General features: G+C 47.1%; 6 protein-coding genes across 6 annotated transcripts; 3 read left to right on the top strand and 3 right to left on the bottom strand.

The window, feature by feature from the left end:
* Positions 1–2,551: 2,551 nt before the first annotated feature.
* Positions 2,552–2,833, top strand: K444DRAFT_511820 (P-loop containing nucleoside triphosphate hydrolase protein; the record flags this gene model as incomplete). Its single annotated transcript, XM_024873477.1, has 1 exon — positions 2,552–2,833. A coding segment is annotated over one exon (282 nt), but the record flags the coding sequence as incomplete, so codon positions are not given.
* Positions 2,834–3,829: 996 nt separating this feature from the next.
* K444DRAFT_488245 (ankyrin) lies at positions 3,830–4,102 on the bottom strand (the record flags this gene model as incomplete). Its single annotated transcript, XM_024873161.1, has 1 exon — positions 3,830–4,102. A coding segment is annotated over one exon (273 nt), but the record flags the coding sequence as incomplete, so codon positions are not given.
* Positions 4,103–4,401: 299 nt separating this feature from the next.
* On the bottom strand, positions 4,402–6,198 carry K444DRAFT_579902 (ankyrin; the record flags this gene model as incomplete). The annotated part of the gene is made up of 3 exons (XM_024877684.1): positions 6,076–6,198; positions 5,811–6,013; positions 4,402–5,743 (listed from the first exon to the last, which is right to left on the bottom strand). Coding segments are annotated over exons 1-3 (1,587 nt in total), but the record flags the coding sequence as incomplete, so codon positions are not given.
* Positions 6,199–7,395: 1,197 nt separating this feature from the next.
* K444DRAFT_606909 (uncharacterized protein) lies at positions 7,396–10,159 on the bottom strand. The gene is made up of 4 exons (XM_024879072.1): positions 9,561–10,159; positions 9,131–9,514; positions 8,355–9,078; positions 7,396–8,303 (listed from the first exon to the last, which is right to left on the bottom strand). Exons 1-4 carry the CDS (start codon positions 10,064–10,066, stop codon positions 7,632–7,634), a joined length of 2,286 nt encoding a protein of 761 aa, XP_024743494.1. The 5' UTR covers positions 10,067–10,159; the 3' UTR covers positions 7,396–7,631.
* Positions 10,160–10,919: 760 nt separating this feature from the next.
* On the top strand, positions 10,920–12,505 carry K444DRAFT_551715 (uncharacterized protein). Its single transcript, XM_024876556.1, has 8 exons — positions 10,920–11,238; positions 11,291–11,383; positions 11,430–11,731; positions 11,801–11,823; positions 11,883–11,900; positions 11,955–12,123; positions 12,184–12,342; positions 12,402–12,505. The coding sequence occupies exons 1-8, from the start codon at positions 11,070–11,072 to the stop codon at positions 12,444–12,446; spliced, it is 978 nt and encodes a 325-aa protein (XP_024743493.1). The 5' UTR covers positions 10,920–11,069; the 3' UTR covers positions 12,447–12,505.
* Positions 12,506–14,553: 2,048 nt separating this feature from the next.
* Positions 14,554–16,494, top strand: K444DRAFT_517150 (putative GABA permease; the record flags this gene model as incomplete). The annotated part of the gene is made up of 6 exons (XM_024873747.1): positions 14,554–14,781; positions 14,854–14,924; positions 14,987–15,100; positions 15,152–15,234; positions 15,280–15,657; positions 15,704–16,494. The coding sequence occupies 6 exons, from the start codon at positions 14,554–14,556 to the stop codon at positions 16,492–16,494; spliced, it is 1,665 nt and encodes a 554-aa protein (XP_024743492.1).
* Between the last annotated feature and the right edge of the window lie 34 nt (positions 16,495–16,528).

Genomic DNA, 16,528 nt, shown 5'->3' with positions numbered 1-16,528 from the left:
AGGGGGTAAATGACGATGGAAACAAAAAGAGTGGAGTTACACACGAACTGTAGGCAATTCAATTAAGAAAGTAAGTAGAAGGAAACGAGGTAGATGCCTATCGAGGAAGGTGTGGTGGACGTAAGGGTTGTGGCACGTGACCAGCTTTTCTTTCCTCCAAACAAGCCAAAAGCTCTGCTTCAGAGGTTATCCGGGAAAACGGGCTTTGGAATGCTTCTATAAGACAGCCTCTAGAACCTGGTTTTCGAGAATCTATTGAAAGCGCACGGAAGATTTGCCCATGTCTTAGAGGGTTCTCATCTTGATGCTCAAAAATGGTGTCAGCCAGCTACCTTATGGCGACCAGGATCAAAGGTACTCCCCAAGTCACTTTTTGGTAACATATCGGCGCTTCAGAGTCTCCTGGGCGAGGCTTATTTCCCGGTCGAAGTACTCTGTACAGCAGCAAATTGCTCGTGATTTGCCGCGAAAGCTTCGTGGTGTTGAGTGTCTTGTGAAACCCACGAACAGAGCGAGTCGCAGAAAAGGGTTATATTGACATGGATGTGGACGGTGGCGCTGACAGGTACAAAGGACTGCCCCTTATTGCTGGCAAGGTTCAGCCATGGCTAGAGTCCGGGGAGAGCTCCGTTTTCACTTGTCGTCTACGAAGGAGAGGTGATGTGTGGTAAGAATAGAGTTTTGGTGGGCGCTGGCACTATTCTCAATATAGGTTAGGGCTGCGGATGGACTGTCCCTGAAAGCGGGCCCCTGTACATGGCCATCCTTGCGGTGTTAGGCACTCACTGGTTGCGAAGGGTGTCTTACCTCTCGCCCTATAAAAACCCCGCCCCCACGGCAGTGGCCCCCGGAGGGCTAGCGGAGCGTTATACAGGTATTCTCTTAGACTTATTAGCCTTAAAAAAAGTAAATTCGCTGAGAAACAAACGCCAAGCCCAATTTTGTGCCGTTTATATTATTTCCTAAATCGTTTTATAAAAAATTTGAAACTCACTCTAGCTTCTTTAATTATGTACGTATAGATTATAATAGGTCACAATTAATAGTTATTGCATATTTGTTAAGTAAAGTAGGAGACTTTAGGTTTGCCGATGCCTGAAAACATCGCTAAAAACACGGAGTTTTGAGGCCGGGCTCGTAAAGTGGTTTGTGTGCCCACTGTGTGGAGAACCAGTCGTATGACATTACCGACCGATGTGTAACAACATGATTCAAACTTTCCTCAAATAAAATACAGTAACTCCATCAGCATGATTTTTGGAAACAACCGGTAGATTAATATTGTTTATATAGTAATATGTGGAAACTTCCTCGATTTCAGGGGAAGCTCGCCTAATTGAGCGGCACTTCACCCGCTAGATTAATACCAGGGTCCATATCGCGATTCAAAAGATTCGCCCATATAATGTGATTTGACGGACATGAATAGCCCTACTCACTCCTTCTTCCGATCTCAGCTATCGTCTGAAGTGGATTCATCCGAAAGATTAAGTTATCGGAGCTTAGAAATAGCTTGGACGAAGGCGTCTTAATTCTTCGCCATCTGCTCTTCAATCGGTTCCATCACCGTGTTTGTTCTGTATGTTGGAGATCCTGTGTAACTGATCATGGCGAAAGTTGCGGAAGATGAAGGTCCGATATCCGACTGGTCCAGACCACCAGGGCCAGCTAACACAAGTTCGCTTTTTATGAGTATGCCTGTGCTCGGAGGGACAGAGAACAACCATGCCTCAGTAGAAAATGAGACGACGATCGAGAATCAAGTCAGCAAGATAGAGGCCAAAGTTGACACACCGCCCTCGCCGGCGTCGACGACAAATCCTTGGTCCACTTCAGCAACTCTGCCAGTTTTATCAGAGATTGGCACTCACGATCAATCCGAGTTAGCAGCTGCTGGTGAAGAACAATGCACTTCCCCAACTCCGTGGTCAACTTCAGCAACTTTACCAGTCTCGCCAGAAGGCGGCCATCATGGAGATGAAGCTCCGACATGGGCTGAAGCTACGACCGCCGCCCCAGTCTCAGAAAAGAAGAAATTTAGCCAAGCAGAGTATCAAGTAGCTTTCAGAGATTTCTTAACATACTCGTCATGGGGTGATAAATTACTTCTTTTTGCTGCTTGCTTCGCTTCAATTTGCGCTGGAGTCACACTCCCGCTTATAAATGTTGTCTTTGGTATGTTACTTCACTTGGACAGCAGTTGAGGTGCTGATGTTCGAAGTACTCCTTCCGGTAGATAGAGGTAATATGCTAATAGTGTCAGTATATCCCGCAGTTGACTTGAAGATCCCTTGAACTTACAAATGAGACAGTATTTGCAGACCATCCGAGTGCGAAGTAGCTGATACCCACACCAGCTGCCAGGACAGCATACATCAGACACCACCAGTTGGTCCACCATTGCATAAACCACCAGTATCCATAGAAATTGAATACCGATATGAGTTCAGTAAACAAAAATGCTTGGAGAGGGAAAGCAGCTTCGATTTAATCAGTAATGAGACCACCTTTTGTCAAGCACAACTTCATCGCCTCACTTCCAGAAGGTTATGACACAGCGGTCGGCACCAAAGGTGCCGCCTTTTCTGGTGGCCAAAAGCAGATACTTGCTATTGCTAGAGCGTTGATTAGGAACCCAAGAGTTCCGCTACTGGATCAAGCGGCTTCCAATCTTGATTCGGAGACGGAAAGGTCGGTGCAAGCTGTTTTCGAGAGGACCGGGAGGGGTAGGGCGATGCTTGTCGTTGCGCATAGGCTAGCTACGGTACAGAATGCTGATGTCATCTTCGTCACCGGTGATAGAAAAGTATTTGAGACAGGAAATCTGTTACGGCCTGGACAAGCTGTGGAAGTGGAAATGTGTGTGTATTAGTGTAAATATGTATGAATGATGGTGCCTTAATGGCGGTGAAGAAGCTATATATATGCCTGTGCGCAGCACGTGACAAAATCATTCTTCGTTGTTGAGGAAAAGGGGCATTTATTATCAAATAGTAAGCTCCTCCCAGTTGATCTTTTCCATGTACACACTAACATTCCTGACAGTGTCAATCGCAAGCTCTAGATAGGGAGGATACCTGGAAAGCTATTGATTAGGCTATTCTTAACTTGTAAATAATTTCTTCTCTTATGTTTTATGAGTAGTGAAATAGGCTTGGGCCTTTTTTCAATTCCGGCTCAAAGGCACACCACACTTCCACTCTCAACACAAAGTTTCTCAGTTCCTGTGTTATTTTCTGATGCCCACCAGCATCTAGGCATTTCCTAGATTGATATAATTACACTTTTGACTGAAAAATAAGTGTTGAGACATGCCGCAGTGGAGGATCCTGGGTGATGATGCTTTGCGGGGTATTTTGGGGGCCGAAATACATAGCGGGGTACTGTCCATTCAACCATTGTCCTCCATTCGAGCGAACTCAGTCGCAAGACCCAGAGGAATTGCCCCCCTACATAATATTAACACTCTTTTCTAGATACAATTGATTACCCAATAGCCTTTAATTGTGTCCATCCGAGTCTCCTTGTTTGGAACTAATTTGTTGTGTAGTACTTTGAAGTGTTTGGGCTGAAATATTGACGATCGGTTAAATGCTGCGACTGCCCTGGATGATATAGAGATCATCCCAAATGAAATTTTACTGCCAGCATCCCACTGATCTCATCACATATCTGGTCTATTGAAGGCAGGAAAATCTCTCAAACTTTGGACATGGTTAAGAGCGATATTCAAAGTTATAATATCTAATCGATAGCTTGAGAAGAAAAGATAGACCCAATAGTTTTTCCATCAATGAAGGAGAGACGAATCGATAGGCTTCTTTGCCCTCGCACCAGACAATAAGAGCAATTTAATCATCAGACAATCCGACCTGTCATATGCTGCTTGTAGTGCATTTCCATGAATCCCTCCTTGAATGTTTACATCTGCACCGTGGTCGAGCAAGAACAATGCGATGATTTTATGCCCTCGTGCAATAGCAGCTTGAAGTGCGGTGCAGTATACTCCTCCTTTCGCATCAACATCAGCACTTGCTGCAACCAGCAATTTGGTTAATTCCTCTAACCCAAGCATTGCAGCAATATGGAGAGCAGTACCACACTCAGGATTATCAACCTTGACGTTTGCACCTCTGGAGAGAAGTAATCTTGCCACACCAGGGTGGTTCCCTTGCAATGCCAGGACGAGTGGAGTGCCCCACGGGTCAAGATGAGCGTCTACATCTGCACCTCTATCGAGCAGCTCTTTAACAATTATTTCCACACCTAGGAAACTTGCTGTTTGTAGCCCATTGCCTGCAATTCCCTTCAGGTTTTGGAGGGAAGCGCAGTGCTCGATGAGGACGCGGGTTGTACTGAGGTCGCCTGCCGAAATTGCAATCATGAGTGGGCTGCTTCCACCGAAAATGCCTTGAGCATTAACATCTGCTCCATGACCAAGTAAGAGCTTTACAATCGCGGGTTCTCCATTCGCGGCAGCGTGGCGTAGGGCGCTTCCCAAAAAGCCATGACCTGTTTCCAATTCTGCACCACCCTCTAACAGTAATTGTACCACTTTTGTCCAATTGCTAAGTTGAGCATCAAGCCTTTGTTTATCTGGGGTAATTGCGTAATGGAGGGCAGCGGTGAGACAACTTTTGTCGATTAAACCACTCACGTTGTTACGGAGTGACCAGGTGACGACTTCGGGGTCCCTGAACAATGCGCCCTGTTTGAGCGCGAATCCAGGGTCGATTTCAGATGATTTCAACAGTTGCCTTGATAACTGTTTATGCTCGAAGTCCAATGAGACTGTGAGAGCCTGGTGAGTTGCCCGTTGCCTCTCCATATCTGGAACCTTTGACAGAACCAACTCGACAGCCCCTAAATCTCCCAAGGCTGCTGATTGATCAATTGCGTCAAACAGGTTATATGAATGACCATTTTCCATAGATTGCAGAAGTAAGGATGCAACACCTGTTCGGCTGTTTCTCAGAGCAACAGCTAATGCTTGCGGTTTGCTGATTCCAACCTCAAGAAAGTCTTTAACAGCTACCGAATCGCCTCGCTCCACTGAAAGCATGAAATCCTGTTCCTTCTTAGCTTTTTCGATCCCCCGGAGTCGCCCTGTCAGCCATTTGGCTAAATTTTGATGACCACCTGCTTCTGCCTGCTTAATAGCTCCTTTGAGCGCTTTGAACGGGATCTCGACATCTGCTTCGAAATTGGTAGGTTCCAAAAGTATCTCCGATATGCCTTGGTGTCCATGCAAGGCTGCGAATTCCAGTGCAGTTTTCCCACTATTACCCGCCCCGACCCATTTATTCTTCGTGTTCTTTAAGACGACATGGAAAAGTTGAATATCTCCAGTGATAGCGGCTTCGTGTATTGGAAAAGTCTGTTTAGGACCTTCGGTGTCGTTCCACTTTCTCATATCTAACAGGGCACAGCTTGTATTCATGTCTCGTAGATTTATGGCCCGATTCAACAACCTTTCTGGGTTCTTCCCACGTTCTAGCAACCTAATTTTGTGCGCAACTATATCTCCAATGGAGAATGTCTTCGGTTTAGTGGGTGGTGGGCCCGCAATGGATGTCCCTTTGGGTGCTATCTCCGTTGGTAGATTGAATGAAGGCTTGCTCTCGCAGGTTTTCTTCTGCCCCGATTCCTTTGCGATGGCAATTTCTTCACTCAGTTTAAACCGCAACATATCTTTATTCGGAGTTCCTTCTTGAGGAGGGGAAGCAGGATCAACTTGGGCTGACTGTGAGGATGGATTAGACCTAAAATATTTTTAATCAACAGAGGTGGGAATGGAGAATCTAGCAGACCTGTAAAAGGAACGATTCAGCCTTTCTCATAGCCAGGTGAAGAGATAGGCCCACAGCATGGATACAGAGGCAAATGCAGATTCCGACAAGTAGAAGTGGGCGATATAGGATGTGCTGTCGCAACTTTTGTATGTATGCTTGGACTATCTCTTCTACCAAGCATACTTGAAGTAGGAGTTCATCCAGCAAAGCCTTGTCGGAAGCTATAATTGATAGGATTAGTCCTCTGATTCTATTTTCAAGGCCACCATTAAGTTTTTGTTACCATTCCTCTCCAACTGGCCGTGATGGTGGCAGGGAATATCCATAATAAAGTTAAAGAATCTAATTCTGACTCCCAGAACGAAGAGCGATCTGGTTTTCTGATGTGGAAATCCCAAAAAAAAATCGAAGCGCCGAAAAGCGAGAGGGTGAGGTTACTGTACCTGTTGAAACTCTGGCCACTCGGCTCGGCATTGATACCTGAGGTATCGATACTGGATTGATATCGGACCGGTATCGAATCGAATCGAATGAATCAAAAACCCCCTGCGATTTAAATGCCTTATTATCTTCTATTTTGAAAGAGATTTTTTCTATATAAGCTATTTATGTACATAACCTATTATAAATAAAGGATTTTAAGCTTTAAATTTATAAAATTATTAATAAACTCTTAATATAATAATATCTCTTCGTATTCGGACTATTAGCCTCGTACTCGGAGATTCGCTTATTGCCCAAATATTAGTAAGCTTAAGAACACCAAAAATTAGGTACTATAAGTAAAACTTCTTATAAAAGGTTTAAAAAAGGTCTAAATTATAAAGAATACTCTAGATAATAGAGTAATATACTTTTCTTTTAATATCCAAGCCTTTAGGTTAGTTTTATTAATAGTAAAGAGTATTTGGGGTCCGAGAATCGCTTAGGTATCAATACCAGCGATACCTTATCAATACCGTATCAATACCATCGATACTGGATCGTTGCCGAGCCTGTCCAAGGGCCAGGTCGGCCAACGAATGGATGAGAGCCAACATAAATTTACCGGGGGCCTTGACCACTGAAACGAAAGGCCAACAGGTGCCCACTACAGAAATAGATCATTCAAATGTGTTCCAAATTGCCGAGCGGGTACATAGAAGGGATCACCAACCAACCGCCCAAATCACTCAACCGCGCAAGCAAAATTTTGAAATTTTTTTAAAGGGCTCAGAAAATTCAGAAAATCTGTGAAATGACCAAAGCGAGGTCGTACATCACGAATATTAACTTATTTTCTTCATTTTGGGATGTGGTTGTGGTGTGGTTATAGTAAAACTACTTTTTGGGCGGTTGGCTGGTGAACCCTTCTAATCATTGTGTTCGCTCGTTGTGCTATGAGTTAGAGCAGTCATAAGCAAGTTGGATATCTTTTGCATCGCAGTTTCCTCGTGCAGGTGACAGCTTTGAATACTCCGCAAAGTCCCGCCATCTACCAACCCCGGAGCGCATCCATGGGGGACTACTTTTGCTGACAGCAGCTTTGAAGATAGTTTGGATGCAGTTAAACGCCAAGCTCGGGATTATCACCACGGCTGGGGTTCTCGTTGGCCACAAGTTTTGCCGCTAGCAACAATGGATTTGGGTGTTTTATATGCTGCCACTTTCTCCATTCCTTTCTGGAAAATTGTTTCTCAATAGTTTCTTCTTTCCGAGCGGAGTTTCATGCACAAGGGAAACGTGTCATCTCAGGATTGCTTTCGATACAACTTAAATACCTATCATAAAACCATGAACAAGGAGGAAAAGATTGGCCGTTATCATGATACCACACCCTATTCATCCCTCTTATATCCATCAATCGGAAACCAGGCTGCTGGAAGCATCGCTATCATCATCGCTCGAATCCTCATCATCAGAGAAGACATCGTGCACGGTATCGGTAGCATTGGTTAACTTCCCAAGCAATTCTCCAAGATTAAGCTTCGCGTTCTCCTCCTCCTTATCAAAATCAATCTCAAGCCCTAAGTCCTCAGGCTCATCCTCGATATCTGAGTCTGAAGCCAAGAAGCTGGAGTCATCTGACTTGTTCCCAGCCATCCAGCTGAGGACTCCGCGGGCAGGTTGGCTCGGACCCGATGGCGGCCTAACCAAGTTGACGATGACGGGAGGCCCACCGGGAGGCCCACCGGGAGGCACACCGGGACCAAGAGGGGGAACCGCGAGCCCAGCAGCTCTTTGAGGAGCCTGAGGAGGTGGCCCTCCTGGCCAGTCACGAGGTGGAGCTGGTGGAGGATTTTGTGGTGCAGGCGGAGGACCAGGTCTTTTGTTGAAATGACTGGGAGGCGGAGGCGTTGGAAACGGCCACATATGCTGCGAGATCTCACTTCCCGGTTTGACCGACTGGTCATAGAGATTTGGCAGGATGATCTTTCCCTCTTCGTCGATGAGATCGTAATGGCCTTCCTTAACATGAGGCCCTAAGCCTTCGACATGCAAAAAGGCTTGATCGATGAGGCGTTTCATGAGCTATTGTGGATTAGTCAGCATGAAGCCATGCACGAAGCAAAGGAAACTTACCGGAAATGTACGAGCTTGCTCGTATGGGAAGGTGTACTTGCGACCCACTGCATCCTTGAAATGAATTGGTTCCACGGGAGCACCAACCAAGAAGAATAGCATAATTCTTTCGGCTCCATATTCTTTGTTTAGACCAACAGCGACGCAAGTCCTCTCTCGTGAGTCCAGCTTCTTCGCTTCAAGGACTGCTTGGCTGATACGTTTGTGATGCTGCGACCCGAGTGCAGTGTACTGGTCCCAAGGCAGACATTGCTTTCTCATTCGTCTCAGACCTTGAGTCAGGTTCTGATGGCCGAATGGGACTTTGAGTATCCCTTGCGAGTTCTCGGGAATAATGAATGCTTCGAGTGTCTGGCTTTCCCAGTCACTGGAGAGCTTGTTGCCTTGGCCAAACATCCCTGTAAGCCAGGCCGGGAAGAAACTCTGCCTGTTCTCGAATTCGGGAATAGCGGAAACAGCTGCTGGCTTGTCTGCAGATTTTTCCGCTTCGGCTCCATCTGCCATGGGCTTGTCATCCGTCGTAGTGGATGGTTCGCCATTTGGCTCCTGAGGCTTTACGGGTGCTGGTTCAACCGGCTTTGCTTCTTCAACATCAACCTTCGTGGTAGCATCTTTCAAATCAGCAGCCCCTCTCTCACTCTGCAGGTCTGGTACCATGGTATTACTTCTCGTGCTACAAGCAGCAGGTGGCGGAGGCGGCATGGTGGAGCAGAGTGGTTCATCGCTGCAGAAAATTAGTACTTATTTGCTATGGATTCTGTCGTTCCAGGACTTACTTGTTTTCTTTGACCGGCTGGGTTAGTGGCTCCTTGGGTCTTGCTGGGGGATCGTGTTCTTCAATCACAACCACCTCGTCGACTGAGGGAAATGGGGGAACCTTATTCGTCTCTGGCACTGATGGCCTGAAAGGTATGGACGAAGGCCCCTCGTTTGCAAATCCACAGCTAAATCCAGCTGGTCCTGGATTTGGCATTGGAGGTGGGACGTAATCAGGGATAGAAACGACGCTTGCAGTATATGGAGAGTCGAATTCGAATGGCTTGACCCGGTATTTGGTGGAAAGCTTCTCAAAATATCTCATCTCTCGTCGTCTAAGCCGATGGGCCATAACTCTCAAAGCTAGCTCTTCAGTGAAACTTCCTGGAGCTCTGGTCGGAATCCTAGAACGTTCAGAATAGCCTTTGAGAACTAGGAAGAGCCTCTCACCCTAGTTGGACTTTTGCGAGTTCAGCAAGCTGAAGATTGAGCAAGACCTTCATCTTTATCCATCGCATCTGCTCATCAATCCTCTTGATCCGAGGACTCAGCCATGCCCACCTCAGGTCCCGGAACAAGCTCGATGGCTTCAACACAGGTAAGTCCCCGAAATCGACTGCTGACTTCCCCTTGTTGGCTGTTGTCCCAGCTTTGGAGACGATAATGACAACAGTTTTGTACATCTTTTCACACTGCGCTGCCACGTTCTCGATCTCTTGGACACCTTCATCCTTCAGCACTTTGGTCGAGGTGTCTGGAGTAGCTCTGTCACTCTCAACGACATGTTGAAGTTGCATCAATGCTGCTGCTGTAGCACTTATGTCGGCTGAGAGGTCATAGAGCTTCTCTTTTGAGCCTGAATACCCTTCGGCGTAGATTTCCAAGCTCGTAGAGAGTTGAAGGCCGTAAGCGACTATGCTCACGATTGAGCTGGGTGGCCTTGGAGCATCCGCCATTGCTGTAAAGTTTTATGGCGATGTGTGGAAAAGATCAGCGAGGGGATCGAAACTCGTCAGGAGGGAAGGATTCAGCAGCGTTCTTTCCCAACTCTGGCCCAACAAGAATGCGCCATTAGCGCATGCATGCAGGCGCAATTACTTGAGCCACGTTGAGCCATTCATTCTGATCGCGATAACACCATTATGCATGCACAGTCTTAGCCTAAACTTATGATAGGTGGTCGGTGTCACACAGGATTTTTCAACAACCCAAGGGACAAGGGCTGGATGTTACCGCCCCCAAAGCAGCGTGCACGTGACCCGGATTTGGATGCCGGTAATGCCGAAGCTGACTTCTGAAGCTTTCGGGTTACGAATCATTAGAGATCAGAAATTGGTTGAAAGACCACATGATGAGAGTTGGTGCCCCTTAGCCTATTTTTAAAACATTTCTGCCCACACATTCGCAATCCTCTGACACCTTATATTGGAGGCGTGAGCTGCGCTGAAAATCAATAACTCGCTGTTTTTGATTGCAAATGTGGGACCAAATTGGACACATTCTGATTCTTGACCAGCCCTAGATATTCCGGGCTTGTTTGAAAAACAAGCGCGACAGCCCTGACGTGTTCAGGTTGTTTCTGAACCCCCTCGCTTGAGGCGGTTTGGCTGCATGGCGAGAAAGGCGAAGAAATGGGGGGCTAACGCAGGAGCCATGGATTGGCACGGGGTCAGAACTCTAAGGAGGCGCATCTAGCTTTGTCTAGATGAGATTGTATTCTGAGCGACACCCATTTCGACTCACGTAAATAAAACGTTAGCCTTTGTGCAGCAACACAAGTATGTGGTGGCGCCCCTTGCGGCCGCACTGACTAAATGCTTTCATTGATTACCTCGAAGGGGCACACAGGGGCACGGCACCGTCTCGAACATCAAGCCGACCTAAAGTGTAAAAGGACCATAAAAGAACGCAACTTGACCTCCATATCAAATTCATAAGTCTCAAATCATCCGACCCAAGATGTCTTCAGCGAAAGAGGAAAGTATTAAATCCGTTATTGACCCCGCGACGGGCGAGTTCAAGAGACCTGCAGCTCAATTCCGGAATTTCATCTCCTCCGAACCTGGTGCCGAGTTTCCACCAGAGAAGGGGAGATATCATCTCTATGTATCTTATGCTTGTCCCTGGGGTAGGTTGCATGTGCACTTCTACTGGGATTGGCGGCTAACAATTGATCACAGCCCATAGAACTTTGATCGTACAAAAACTCAAAGGGCTAGAGGATATTATTAGCTTTACCTCTGTGCATTGGTATATGGATTTGGGTGGCGTCAGTATGCTTGTACGCTGCTGTCCCGCGATTTCTCTAATAGGAGCTAGGCTGGCGTTTCGTAACTCTTGACGAGAATCTTCCAGGAGAGAATGTTGTTCCTGATCCTATCAACGGCGTCCAAAACATTCGCGAACTTTACTTACTGGCGGATCCAAACTATTCGGGTCGATTTTCAGTCCCCGTGCTGTGGGACAAGAAGCTCAAGACGATTGTCAACAATGAGTCAAGTGAAATCATACGGATGCTCAATACGGAGTTTGATGGCTTACTTGGCGAGGAGTTTAGAGGTGTCAATATTGTTCCACAGGGACTCAGAGAGAAGATTGATGAAACGAATGCGTGGATTTATGTAAGTCACATGCTCGATACTTTGAAGACCGCGTGGTGTGTAATGGACTGCAATGCTGACTGAGGGTAGGATGATCTTAATAACGGCGTTTAGTAAGTGAAAAGAAGACACCCCCTTAGTTATGAGAAAGCCGCTGACAGAGGGACCAAAGTAAATCAGGAATTGCAAAGTGAGTGTTGCAAAGTCCTGAAAGTCAGGAAGCTCCCTACTGAACTAAACCTAGAACGCAAGAAGCATATGAGAAGGCTGTCACTGCAGTCTTCAATTCTCTGGATCGCATTGAAGATCTTTTGCAGCACACATCAGAGCCATACCTTCTAGGCTCCCAACTCACAGAAGTCGATGTTCGCCTTTACCCCACAATCGTACGCTTCGACATAGTCTATGTCACGGTAAGCTTTCCCATTTCAGGGGAGGCTCTAGCTTTTCCACTGACAACTTTTTGTGAACAGTTGTTCAAAACAAACCTGAAGACGATCAGAGATGGATATCCGAATATCCATCGATGGCTGCAACATCTTTACTGGGACATCCCAGCTTTCAACGAGACGACAAACGTTGAGCATATCAAGAAGCACTATTTCAAGAGTCTTACTCCGATAAACCCAGATGTGAGTCAACTACTTTATGTCCGCCTTCCGTAACAGAAGGATTGCTGATTAATGGTTAGGGAAATGTGCCGCTAGGTCCGTTGCCGGACATCCGCGAGAAGTAGCTGGACGAGTGCTTGTATGTACAGCCAATATGAAATGGCCTATATTACTTTAACCTAGTGTGTCAATTTTCTTTCTTGTTTAGTGTTAATCTTGAGGAAAACGCACTTGAACTTCCCACTCTTGAATTCCTCGCCGCACTGTTGGATGCACACACCGCCTGGATATCTTCTACCGTCAGTGACGCGTTCACTAATTTAACTTTCGCTCTTAAGTCCCACTCTAAGCAAGGCTCCGAGCGGGTATTCCACCACTTGCCCTGGACAAGACTTCCAAGTCCCTAAACTCACTTTCCAGCTCCCAGCCACTCGGGAGCGAGGCTCAACTACACGGTCCCACATCCGTTCGCTACTTCCATTCTCAGAGATCCACACCGTGTTCAAATTTGACTTCATAACTAGTGCCTTGAAGAAAAACGTACCCATATCACGGCACCGGGAACATCTTCCCGCTCTAGCCTGACCGTGATTTCAATATTTCTCTTTGAATCTTAGTTTGAAACACTTGAGACTTCAAGCCAAAAGAAGTGGGATGCCTTCGACGACCATTGAAGATTGATCCGGTGTTGACTTGATCTGTGCATCTACTTGGTCCAATGGAATATGTATGGTTGTAATGATACTAATGTATCTTTTGTCATTCCAAATATGCGCCAGAAAACAGAGGGCAAAAGAACAAAAAGGCAAAAACATACAACAGTAGGTATTCGCTGATGGTCACCCACTCAACTACTAATCTACCGATTTGCAGCTTATGTAAGGGAGAGCGGACGGGATCCCCAGCTTTCTGCAATCTATGGTCGTATGTGACGGAAACTTGCTTATAGTAACTTATATCGAGCTCCATGCTGGGAGCTTGGTCCGCAACAATAGGCAGCGCCCCTTTTCGTGAGATTAAGCGAGGTCACGATCCTTACCTCAGGGCATCGAAACAACCTTTAGACTATGATCGAATATTAGATGTGGGAGAAAAGGGATCTAGTTGTCTCTGTTCTTGGTGCATTTGGGAGTTGGGAAGGGTTTTTATCTAAAAAACCACATGCGTCACGTGACGATATACCCAAAGAAATACTCCGTACGTCCTCATCTTGAGACTCTAAATAAAAACACTCCATCTTCCCCATAACAATTTCTCCAATTTCATAATGGTTGGTACTATGCCGCGTTGGTAAGGACCACTTTGTGCGGGGAATGATAAGGGTCAAAAATGGGATGGCCCGGCCCGTCCACCATTGAGACACTTCACTATGCATGACACACAATCAAGATCGACAAAGACGATAAGCAAAAAAGAAAATGCCACTCGAATTCCCCGCAAAGCCGTGAGATTTTGTTTCGTAAAGTGGCTAATCTTTTGACAGCTGCGAGTGTTCGATCAAAGATGCTTGCATTGGCGGAGAGTGAGACCAGCCGTCCCACTCGCCTCATTCGGGACTGCAGAAATTGAGCTGCATCCTCCGCGAGCACGCTAGTGAGGAACGGGTTTCGAACCCGTCCTGCACGGTTCTGCTCAACACTACTGGCCAACTTGGTTCGCCTCTGCGCCTGGGTGGATTAGAGGTGTTGTCGGCAATCGGAGGGTCTGGACTCTGCAGCAGGAGCGGTAGAATTGGCGAACACTTCCTATTCGTAAGACGTCTCACAAGTTTGAACCCCCTCCCCCCACGCGGCACCTATCAACAAGATATTTCCACCTGCAAGCCATGACTGCAGCACATCGTTCCCAGACCCCTGGAGCCCGCACAAGCTTCACTCCACACGGGAGCCAATTGACGGCTGCCCTGGCCGTTCCTTGATCCATGCCCGGCATACAGTCCGGGAATACTTCCCTTTCCAACTATCGGGCGAATCTCGCGAGCCGTGGAGCTTCAAAATACCACAAACAGCTCCCGGTGTCAAATTGTCTTTTGTCCCGCTTTCAAGGGACGACATCGGCTCGTGGAAGTCGGCCAGGGAAGGTGCAAGTCCCGCTCTTTCTTCAGTAGCTCCGTTCGCGCTCTTATCACTCACAGCGTCTTGTCCCACCGTGGTTCGAGAATTCCGTCATCCAACAGCTTCAAAACTTTAAATCTTTTCTTTGGAGAAACTGAACCGCCGGCAGCACTTCACCATGGCGGAAGCACCACAAGTCGCGCTTGCGGATGGCATTGAGGTATCCGACAAGCCTGTGCTGCATTCATCCACAAGTGATGTCTCGAAGACGAAGTACAGCCTCGACGGTGTTGACGACGGGGAAGCCGGTGACGATATCTACGACCAAGCAAATCCGTCGCGGCCAGGATTTACAAGGTCGGATCAGAAGGATATGTGGCGGATGGGAAAAGTTCAAGAGTTCAAGGTTCGTGATACTGCGCTGGAAGAAATTTCGGCATTTTGCCTGTTAAACATAGCTAACCACTCAAACCTACAGCGAAACTATCGCCCTCTCTCAGCGCTGAGTTTTGCGACTGTTCTGGCTGCTGTGTGGGAGTACCTCTTGATGTAAGCTAAAAACAAATTAAAAAAACTGCTCCCATCTTGGCCAGATGCTTACGTTAGGCCAGGGCGAATACTCAAGGGCTGGAAAATGGTGGATTGGCTGGTCTGTTTTGGGCCTACGTATGGAATTTCATCGGATTCAGTTTCGTTGTTCTGTCTTTGGCTGAAATGTCATCGATGTCCGTACAGTGAACTCCTCCTACTCCCTGAATTCGTCTGATATTGAGCAGGGCACCCACAACTGGAGGCCAATATCATTGGGTTTCCGAATTCGCGCCTCCTAAACACCAAAAGTTTCTCAGTTATATCACAGGTAGGCTCTCTTATCTACAGCTTTCTCAAAGCTAACATATTCCAGGCTGGATGTCAACTTTGTCATGGCAAGCAGGAAATGCTTCCGGGTCCTTCCTCACAGGAACGATTGTCCAGGCACTTCTCGTAGTCAACTACCCAAACTACCAACCCACAGCTTGGCAAGGAACCCTGTTCGTCTTCGCCATGGTATTGGTCCTCTTCATCGTGAACATTTGGGGTGCACCAGTCTGGGCATTGATCCAGAACGGCTTGATGGTCTTGCACATCTTGTTTTTCCTGGTCGTCATAATCGTGCTTTGGGTCATGGCCCCTCATCAGAGTGCGAAGGCAGTGTTCACAGAATTTTCCAATGAGGGTGGTTGGTCTTCAATGGGCCTCAGCATCTTGGTTGGACAGATAACGGCAATTTATTCGCTGCTGGGTATGTGCTCACTGTCTCTCCTGTGTGATTTTCTGACAGCTACCAGGTTGCGACGCAACTGCCCACATCGCCGAAGAGGTCAGAGACGCTGGTCGATATGTCCCAATTTCCATTTTCTGGAGTTATATCGCCAATGGAGTCATGGCCATCATCTTCCTTGTCACCTACCTTTTCTCTATCGAGAGTGTCGACGATGCACTCAGTGATCCAACTGGATACCCTTTCATCTACGTCTTCAGGAATGCGATGTCCAACCAGGGGGTTACCGCACTTACCATCATTGTCCTCCTCATCGTTATTGCAGCAAACATCTCATGGAACGCCTCGACAGCTCGTCAAACCTTCGCATTTGCAAGAGACAGCGGCCTCCCCTTCTCCAAGTGGATAGGGCATGTGAGCACCACGAAGCAACTCCCTGTAAACTCTATTATCCTCACCTGCGTAATTACCTGCCTCCTCTCCCTCATAAACATCGGCTCCTCCACAGCTTTCAACGCCATCATTTCCGTCCAAATCGTCGCAATCATGCTAACGTACTGCATCTCTATGTGCTGCGTTCTCTATCGCCGCGTTGCGCACCCCGAGCTCATTCCAAAAGCACGCTGGAGCCTCGGTCGCTGGGGAGTGGCTGTCAACCTGATCGGCATTGTCTACGTCACGTTCATCTTCTTTTGGTCCTTCTGGCCGCAACAGGTACCAGTCACGGCGCAGAACTTCAACTGGGCTGTTGTGCTTTTTATGGGTACGCTGATCATATCTCTGATCATGTATGTTGTTCAGGGAAGATATGTGTACAAGGGCCCAGTCACAATCATCAAGGCTGCGAGGGTGGAATAAATTTCTGAGTTGGATCTGGGTTTGATTCGTGAGA

This window comes from Hyaloscypha bicolor (genome assembly GCF_002865645.1).
Source record: "Hyaloscypha bicolor E unplaced genomic scaffold K444scaffold_13, whole genome shotgun sequence".
Taxonomy (NCBI): domain Eukaryota; kingdom Fungi; phylum Ascomycota; class Leotiomycetes; order Helotiales; family Hyaloscyphaceae; genus Hyaloscypha; species Hyaloscypha bicolor.
The sequence above is the reverse complement of the archived record's forward strand: the minus strand, read 5'-3'. Positions and strand labels throughout refer to the sequence as shown.

Bases quoted from the DNA above. Each gene is read 5' to 3' on its own strand.
- K444DRAFT_606909 (XM_024879072.1), bottom strand. From the start codon at position 10,066: ATGGCGGATGCTCCAAGGCCACCCAGCTCAATCGTGAGCATAGTCGCT. The intron at 9,515-9,560 runs GTGAGAGGCTCT...TGAACGTTCTAG, and splicing joins CTCGCAAAAGTCCAACTAGG to GATTCCGACCAGAGCTCCAG. The intron at 9,079-9,130 runs GTAAGTCCTGGA...AATTTTCTGCAG, and splicing joins CAGCCGGTCAAAGAAAACAA to CGATGAACCACTCTGCTCCA.
- K444DRAFT_551715 (XM_024876556.1), top strand. From the start codon at position 11,070: ATGTCTTCAGCGAAAGAGGAAAGTATTAAATCCGTTATTGACCCCGCG. The intron at 11,732-11,800 runs GTAAGTCACATG...GACTGAGGGTAG, and splicing joins AAACGAATGCGTGGATTTAT to GATGATCTTAATAACGGCGT. The intron at 12,343-12,401 runs GTGAGTCAACTA...ATTAATGGTTAG, and splicing joins TTACTCCGATAAACCCAGAT to GGAAATGTGCCGCTAGGTCC.